The sequence below is a fragment of the Arachis stenosperma genome, chromosome 5 (genome assembly GCF_014773155.1).
Source record: "Arachis stenosperma cultivar V10309 chromosome 5, arast.V10309.gnm1.PFL2, whole genome shotgun sequence".
NCBI classification, from domain to species: Eukaryota; Viridiplantae; Streptophyta; class Magnoliopsida; order Fabales; family Fabaceae; genus Arachis; species Arachis stenosperma.
In genome coordinates this window covers 1,562,164-1,571,292 of record NC_080381.1, presented here as the reverse complement: position 1 = coordinate 1,571,292, position 9,129 = coordinate 1,562,164, and the positions used below count along the sequence as shown (strand labels likewise).

Sequence of the window (9,129 nt, the reverse complement as noted above, 5' to 3'; positions counted from 1 at the left end):
GCCATGTGACATTTTGAAAGGGAAGAAATTCAATCTTCAAAGGGAGTACTTGTACTCTAATCTTTTAATTTCTTTCCATTTCAATTTTAATAATGTTTGTCATCAAGGGGGAGATTGATGAGTTTGGAAAACTCCAAATTAATACTTGTGATGAACAAACATTATTAAAATATTCAATTGCAAAATTATTAGTTCAATCTTCATTAATTATATGCTAACTAATAATTTTGTGATGCAGGATTTTATTTGGGCCAAAATGAATTTTATTGATACAAGCCCAAATTGCTTTCTTGTGTGTTTAGTGTGTGATTCAAACTTACCAGGAAAGCAAATGCTTTTATTGGGCCAAAGTTCATTAAGCCAAATGTGTTTTATGCAAGCTGTGGTCCGAAAATATATTTGGGCCAATTTAAATCCTAATATTATCAAGCCCAAACATTTCTTTGATGAAAGCTTCCAAGTCTAGCCCGAAACCAAGTTTGAATGAAAGCATAAAGGCTTCTTGCTCTCCAACGGATTCCATTGCTTGCTAAGAATGGATTTCAAAATTAATATGCTAGTCTTGGAACTATGAGAGAGAAAATTGATTTTGATGTGATGGGAATCATTATGATTAATGCTACACGTTAATCAACTAGGGAAGTAAAAGCAACTCATTTTGATTAATTCATTCAAACTCACTTTATTGCTTTTCTTCATCCTCTCTCTTCTCTCTCACCTCTTTCCTCCTTCTCTTCGGTTAATACACAGGAAACAATGGCCTCCATGGAAGCTAATGTAAGCTACCGAAAGGAAGAAAGGACAAGCTACAAGTCCATCTCAATGATGGCAAGAAAATAAAAAGTATGTAGTGGCTGAGATAATCACCAAATATGGTTAGATTTGGTGAGTTAATCTCGGATCCTCCATACCCAAAAAGAAAGATGAATATTCGGCCAGCAGAAGGATCTTGGAGGCGTGACTTGTCTTCGTTTCTGATCAACCACCACAGGGAGTAGCTAGAGTGGCGAAGTGATGGTTGAAGGCAGAAGTTGAAGCAGATGAAGTCATCATCATCATGAAGCATCAAGGGCCAGAAATCCATCTTGGAGAGGAAGCCAAGGATGGAGCGCTCGGATTGATGAAGAGTGGTGACCAAGGAAGGACTAGAGGTATTTGCATGTTGGTTTTTGCATGAGTTACCTCTTCTCTCTGTATGGCCGAACCGGTTTTTGTTGAAGGGAAGAAACTGAGCTCGGGTTTGGGTCTCAACTATGAAGGCGTCACTTCTCTATAAAAGAGGTGAACAGTCATGGTTTGATTCAAGGAAAAGAGTAAGACTTGAGAGTGCAAGGCACAGAGTTCTCAGAGCTTCCTAAGCTAGTAGTTCTCTTCTCCTTCAATGTTTTCTGTTTAGTATTTTTCTGTTTAATTTTGTCATGTCTTGAGTCTCATGGAAAAAGGCAAACAGTGAGGTTTGTATGAAAAAGCCATAGAGCGGAAAAAGGCAGAGAGTGCAAAATTAAAAGAAAAAGCCATAGATGTCCTAGAGGTCCTTTGTACATCTGTGTTGTGTTTCATGATTCTGTGGGAATCCCCTTGTAAGTTGGGTTAGCACTTTACAAGTTGTAATCTGGATGATTATAGTGAAATTCCATCATTGTTGTGATGGAGACTGGATGTAGGCTGCACTGCACTTAGCAGCTGAACCAGGATATATCTGGGTGTTATCTTCTCTCTCTCTCTCCTACTTCACTTCTGTTGTTTTTATTCAAGATGCAACTTCAAAAATGTCTCATGCCAAGTGACGAGACAAAATAAAAATGTCTCGTGACTAGAGACGAGATAAAACAGAAAAATCTCATCCAAAGTCCAGCAAGTGTCAGCAAGCAAAAAGGGGCTAAGATTCAACCCCCCCTTCTCTTAGCCACTGAAACCATCAATGTTTACTCCCTTTCGGAATCATTGAAAGTATCTGTCTAAAATCACCTCCTAGAACAACAACTTTACCACTAAATGGTTGATATGTCTTATGTTGATCGGTAGCTGACATAAGATCCTTGAGCGTCCGATCAAGTGCTTCAAAGCATATTTTATTGAGTATTGGAGTTTCATCCCAAATTATTAAGCTACTTTGAATGAGTAGCTCAGCCTTCAAACTGCTATGCTTGATGTTGCAAGTAGATTCATCAGTAATTGTAATAGGTATTGAAAATCTAGAATGAGCCGTTCTGGCACCAGGTAGGAGTAAAGACGCAATTTCACTAAATGTGACATTTAAAACAATATTTTCTCTGGACCGAATAGTAGAAAAAAGTTCATTCCAAATAAATGTCTTACCACACCCACCATACCCATAAAAGAAGTAAAAACCACCAAAGTCTGTAATAACAGCATTGAGTATCTCATCAAATACTAACCGTTGCTTATGAGTCATCTTTTGTTCCATTGAATTAATTTAAATGTAGCTTTTAGATACTATTTTTATTTAGATTTTTGGGTTTAATGGGTGTCATGTTCAAATATAAATAATGACTTCAGGTTTTTAGTCACCAACATATTAAAATTGTTTCTGTAGCTTTTTTTTCATTAAAAAATTGTGATTCAGCCTTATTCAAAATATAAAAGATTTTGATTAAAAAATATAAAAAAAAATCAAATTCTTTCAATCACTCTTATGAATATAAGTATATTTTTATATTATGATATATATTTTTTATGATTTAATATAAATGATCTGAAATAATAAAATTATTTATTTTAACAACTTCAAGAAGTTTCCTTTCCGTGACAATTATACGAATTATAAATGTGCCATTTCATTTAATTATTATTGTGCATTGTATACACTAATAATCCTTTTGAAAAGCTATAATAACTACAAAATTTGGCAAAGGTTATTAATTAATACGTACGTGTATGTATATATATGCTTCAAGTGATTACAATGTCGATCGTGATTTTATCTTCATGTGTAACAAATTGAATTGAATATGCCGTATATTGTTAAATGTACCAAATCCATATACAATCGCATTAAGTTATTTCGGCAAGAAGAAAATAAATTGATGAAATGGGAGTTTTAATTTGTTTCTTTCCTATGTGAGAAAATGACTACTTAGGTATAGTAGTAGTCGTCCTAATTTGATTTTAATTACTTATCCTCCCAATTCATTTTTTCATCGGAAACGAAAATATCTTGGCATGATATGAAGGAACAATAATACTATGGAAATAAAAAAAAATAGCTAAAATTTGTCTTATTTATTATTTATTAATTTTAACAATAATTAATAATAAATATTAAATAAGATAAATTTTATTGTTTTTGACTATTTTTTTTTTATTTTCAAATATTTTTTATGAAGGAATGCTACTAATATATCATGACTAACTAAATGTTCGTATTCTTTTTGTGACTTTATTAAAAAATTTGAGTCTTTTCCTAACTATATATATATATTCTCAAGCCTTTAGTCTCTTTTTAGTCCTAAAGCGTAAAGCGTGTGACTATTCCAAGGATTGAATAATATAGCTATATGATTAATTAGGAAACCCAGCTTAGCTTATTTGGTATAGAATGAAATACCAAAATAATATTAATTAATTAATTTCATAAATGTAAAGTGCTTCAATTACAATTACCAAGGATACATTTCTTCATACACTTTAAACAACATAACTAAAAGCTCACCCTACTCCTTTTTATGTAATTTACTCTCAGATTGAAAAAAAAAAAGAAAAGAAAAGAAATACAAATCAATTAGATTTTAATTTCCATATATTTACCAAAGAAAAATATAATATAATGTTTTTGATTTGGATCTAACATACACAAAGAGGTGTGATAGGAAGGGTTTGCTTTTTCCCCCTACCCTCTCTTTCTCTCTCTTTTCTTGCTTTCTGTCTTTCTTGTCTCCTTGTGTTTCTTTAAGCTCATCACCCTTTTTTTTTTTTTGCTTTTTTTTTTCTTTTTTGTTTTCTTTTATGGCTTTCTCTTTCTCTGATATTCTGAAGAGCAGGTTCCTCTAATTCTCTTTCTCTCTCTAGCTAGGTCTTTCATTTTCACTAGAAAACATTTGATTATAGTGATGATGATTTCATTCAAAGATGAATTAATTAATAAAAATTATTATTATATATTCAGAAAATCAGAATAATAATAATAATAATAATAATAATTAATAATATCTCAAAGTGGTTGTCCCAATGTGAATTCCAAATCCAAATTAGGTTTCTTGGGGCTTGTTGATGCTGACACGTTTGAAGATGAGCTTCCATCTGATATTCTCTCATAGCTTACACACTTTGGATCCATTTCCTTCTGAAAACAAACAAACAAATTAAATTAAAAAAATATTAGGAATAAAAATTTCTAGCCACTTTAATTTATGTATATGATAAAGAATTTCAAATATTCTAGTAATATCATATTTTAATAATTTTAATCGTGAATTTTAATTATAAAAAATATATAATATTAATTAAAATCATCAACTAAAATATTTATAATAACTGAAAACTTAAAAAAAATTAAATATAACGTAACAGTAGTATAGTTGAAAGCAGCACAAAATTAAACAAGAGATATTTATTTGAAAAGGTTTTGGGAATCAAATTAAAGGACATTTTGACTAGAGAATAATTACAGAATATTTATATCACTACACCTAAAAGCCTGCTAGAATTTGCAATGTTCATGTGATATAGCTTCCAATTATTTTTCTCCATAGCTACATTAGCATTCACACATACTAATAATACTATATTATTATTATTATTATTATTATTATTATTATTATTATTATTATTATTATTATTATTATATATATATTTGACCCATCAGCTATAACCTGATAATTCAAAATGTTGTTAATAGGTTTAGGGTTCTAACTAGGGGTTCTTTTTAATAATACGGCCATCAATAATAATCAATAAGAAATTAAATAAATATTAAACTAGAGGGGTAAGGTTGCTTCTTTTACAGCACAAATAATCTTTGGTTTTTAACCACATAGTAACTAGTAAATGTGAAAAGGACTGGTCTATAATACCCCCATTTGAATTTGTGAAGGACAAAGCAGCTTTATGCAAAGGCTTTTTTAATTTATTTTTTTCCTTTATATTAAAATAAAAAAAAAATGTGCATGGCAATAAGATGATGATGAATGTAAAAAGATCAAACGTTATTGCCTTTTCCTCTCTCAACTCCCTTTCATGCATTTCCAAATAAAGCTTTATTTGGTTATATGAAAAGGGCCTATTGAGTAAGATTTTTATTATTACATACCTCAAGGGAATGCACGTTGTTCCCAACAGAATCAAGCTTTGGCTTCCCATGCAACCAAGCTTCCCTGTTACACACAAAAATCAAAAGAATATTTCCCCCATTACTTCAAAGCCATGCACAAGAAAGAAAGAAAAAAAAGGGAGCAAAAATTGAGAAAAAGAGAAAAAAAGCCATCTTTTACTATGTCTTATTTATAGCCCTATTCCCCCTTTTACTTATTCTTTTGATTCAAGATAAAGTGGTTGAAGCTGAAACCATCCATCCCCATGTGATAGTGCATTGCCCCCATGACTATGTAGTAATAACTTATCTTACTATATACATTTTTAATCATCACATATTGAAGCAAGTTTCAAAGGGTATATTGGCTTTGCCACCAAGATTTCTAATTATGGGAGGGCTTAGCTTTGAGACTAAGTTTCCCAATTCTAGGGGCCCCATGAAAATATAGCCCCACAAAATCCTAAGGAAAGATATATATATATATATATATGTATGGAAGGTTTTCAAGTATACTGTCATATTGGTGTCATACCGGTATATTAGTGATTTTTAACCGCTAATCTTAATAATAAAAAAATATATATTTTTTATAATTAAGATCAGTGCTTAAAAATCACTGATAAATCAGTATAATGGTACACTTGATTTTTCTATATGTATGTGAATGTGTATATATATCTCTATTTTTAAGGTGGATTTTGGCATATAGCATATATTAAATTCCCTTTTTTTTTTAAACTTACTTTTTACCCACTATAGAAGAAAGTATATTATTACCCCATCATGTAATTTGGATGCTCATGGTCTTTGGACAGACAGGACAAATTAAAAGCAAAATTTGAAATGATTTATTCTCTTTGTGATCAATTTTTTTGTGTGCCTAAATGTGTTTCCTTTTTTTTGTACGTGAGGTTATTAAGGAAGTAGAAAGAAAGAAAAAGTGAAAGAGAGAGAGAAATGCTATTAGGAATAAGACATACATAAATTGCTCCGATTATTATATTATTGTTACTTTTTCTTTTGCAACATTAACGGGCTAACATATAGAATGAAATCTAAGTAGACTAAATTCAAAAACAGAAAAGTTAACCAGTAAGTAAAATGATACTTTGCAATGCAACTTGATAATAATTATTTAAAAACAAAAAAAAAAGATAAAATTCCCACTAGCTAAGGAAATAAATATGAAGATCATTGAAATAAACATTTTTCACTATATGTAGTTATATATGGTTGGAGACCTATGTAACGCACTGCATGCATATATAGTTTCATACAAATGCGTCTGTCTTATAGAAGGAAAGCGAATTTTCACCAAATTGTTATGAAAAGTTCTGATTTTCTAACTTGCACTTGGTACCAAACACATGTTATATACAAAAAAAAAAAAAAAGCAATCTCCACATTAAAATAAGTCATTATATATTTGTATATAAATATGTATTTTATATTTTAATATATAATTAATATAATTGTATAGTCATGTATGTGTGTTTTTCAATATCTTGCAAATTAAACAACATGATTCAAAGTAACAAAAAAATAAGAAAAAGAAATTTAATTAAATTTATTTTTTAATTATTATTTTGCATGCACTAAGAAAAAAAAAATGATGCACATGTTCATATACAATTAGCTAGTAGCTACTACTATAAGGTATATTAATAATTAGATGCATTATTATTACCTGGAAGAGTTACTCCAAAGGCCACGATATTCTTTATCTTGATTAAGATGATTGTTATTGTTATTATTATCTGTTCTTCCCTGCTTAACGGATAGATCAGACCTCCTTGTTGATGTTGAGTTTATGTCAAACATTATGTCTTCAGATGTATCACCCGATGATCTATTATCATATACATCAGATTGCCCTAATTCATGTTTTTAAAAGAAAAAAAAAGTACATTAGAGAAAAATAATGGAACCAACAATAATTAATTGTTTGCTTAATTGTTATATATCTTCCAACAAGAATAGACAAAAAAAAAATGTAAATTAATTAAAAACTAATGCACTAACCTGAAGAAGCCGCTGCTCTATCTGTAGTTTTCACCGTCCGGTACATCTGCATTAAAATTTGTGCATCATGCAACAACATTATTAGACACAATAATAATAATACCACTATATCTAATTAATTAAATTAAGCATATTATTATCCGTAAGTAATAGTAATAAGTAAGGAAGCTTAATTAATTAATAAAAATAAGTTGAAACTTGTAAGTATTAAATTGAGATGCAGTGTGTACTGTCGAAATTGTATAGTATAACACAGAAGCATTTATGGCTTTTACGGTAAAATGTGCACATGCATGGGAGCATGTGACTAACCATGGTTAAAAGAGTTGTGGCCATGTGGTAACTAACATAACACAACAAAGACAAACCCATTTCTGAGGAACGGATCATTGAGAAATGATGGTGTTTTGGTACTACGTATACCCCTTCCTTGCTCACATCATTTTTTAATTATTCTTTTTTCGTTTTCTTCACTCTGTACTATACATACTACTCAGCCTTACCTTTTTTATTTTAAATAACAATTTATTTATATATAGTGAAATTGAAGGGTGGGAAGAAGAGAAAGAAGTGTTTGTTTGAAATTGGGGGTGGTTGGTGGGTTGATTAATAATGAAAGGAAAAAAGGGTGTGTTTATGAGGTTGCGGAAGCAGAGGGGAGCATAATAGCAGATCTAATAAGAAAAAAGAAGAATTGCTAAGGATGTGTGATAGTCTCTTTGAGGAAAACATTGGAATTTGGAGTGTGTGTATTTTATTTAACTGCTTCCTATAATAAACTTATGTTCATATATGCAATCAAATCAATTTGATAATTAATTAAGAAAATCACACATATGATGAGATTTTTATTATTATTATTATACCTGTAAATGTGACTTAACATGTGCTAGAGTGAGATCCTTGACATCCATTAGTTCAAGAACTGATTTTGGTGTAGCCCCTAATTAATCATCAACAAAATCAATTAATAAAGGAAGGAAGGAAGGAAGGTTCGAGAAGAAGGGGGGAATTAGAAGAAGCATACTTTCATGGCCACCTAAGAGTTCAACGGCATGAACAAAGCGAGCATGGAGAGTGGTAGTCCAGCGCATCCTTGGAGCTCTCATGCTCCGTTTGGCGGGGAATCGCGACAAGAATCTCGACCGCATCAAAGCCTGGGACTGAAAGTGATGAGTGGAAGCGCCGGCGTTGGCGGTGGTGGGAGGAGACGAAGGTTCTAGAAGATGGTGGTGGTGATGGTGGTGCTGCGGGAATGGCAAAGACGGTGGGTTCTGGTACACCGGGATCCCTCGAATTGGTCTGAGAAAGCCGAGCTCCTGGCTGAGGGTGTGCGGCTGCGACTGTGGCTGCGGCTGTAAGAGTGGATGGTGGTGGTGGTGGTAGTACTGCAGCGATTGAAATAAGAGATTATGATTATTCGTGGGGGTGGTGGTGGCGGTGTTATTGAAGTAGTGTGATGAGGGAGAAGGCCTTGGGTTGGAGAGGGAGAGGTCGAAGAATGATGTGGGTTTGGGGAGGGAAGAAGAAGGAGAAGGAGAAGAAGAAGAAGAGAAGGAGGTTCTAGAAGAGTCCAAGGCTCTCTTCCAGAACCCCAAATCAACTTCTTGTTGTTTGGCGGTGCCGTTGCCTGTTGGAGGGCTGATTTGCAAGGACAAGTCTGGTTGTGCTGGAAACAACTCCATCTCTATCCCGATCAACAACAGCAATAAGAACAAGAACAAGAAGAAGAAGAAGAAGGGGGATTTTGAGAGAGAGAGAGAGAGAAGTGAAGTATGTGTGAGAAAATGACACTTGAGATGAGATGAGAGGAGAGGAGAGAAGGAAACAAAGGG

General features: G+C 32.2%; 1 protein-coding gene across 1 annotated transcript; it reads right to left on the bottom strand.

Annotated features, from left to right (window-relative positions):
* Positions 1-3,613: 3,613 nt before the first annotated feature.
* On the bottom strand, positions 3,614-9,129 carry LOC130979922 (probable transcription factor KAN2). Its single transcript, XM_057903479.1, has 6 exons — positions 8,322-9,129; positions 8,161-8,237; positions 7,295-7,340; positions 6,960-7,146; positions 5,270-5,333; positions 3,614-4,303 (listed from the first exon to the last, which is right to left on the bottom strand). Exons 1-6 carry the CDS (start codon positions 8,977-8,979, stop codon positions 4,172-4,174), a joined length of 1,164 nt encoding a protein of 387 aa, XP_057759462.1. The 5' UTR covers positions 8,980-9,129; the 3' UTR covers positions 3,614-4,171.

Excerpts from the sequence above, each read along its gene's own strand:
- LOC130979922 (XM_057903479.1), bottom strand. The coding sequence starts at position 8,979 with ATGGAGTTGTTTCCAGCACAACCAGACTTGTCCTTGCAAATCAGCCCT. Across the intron at positions 7,147-7,294 it reads TAGAGCAGCGGCTTCTTCAG|GGCAATCTGATGTATATGAT; the intron begins GTTAGTGCATTA and ends AACATGAATTAG. Across the intron at positions 5,334-6,959 it reads CTTTGGAGTAACTCTTCCAG|GGAAGCTTGGTTGCATGGGA; the intron begins GTAATAATAATG and ends TGTGTGTAACAG.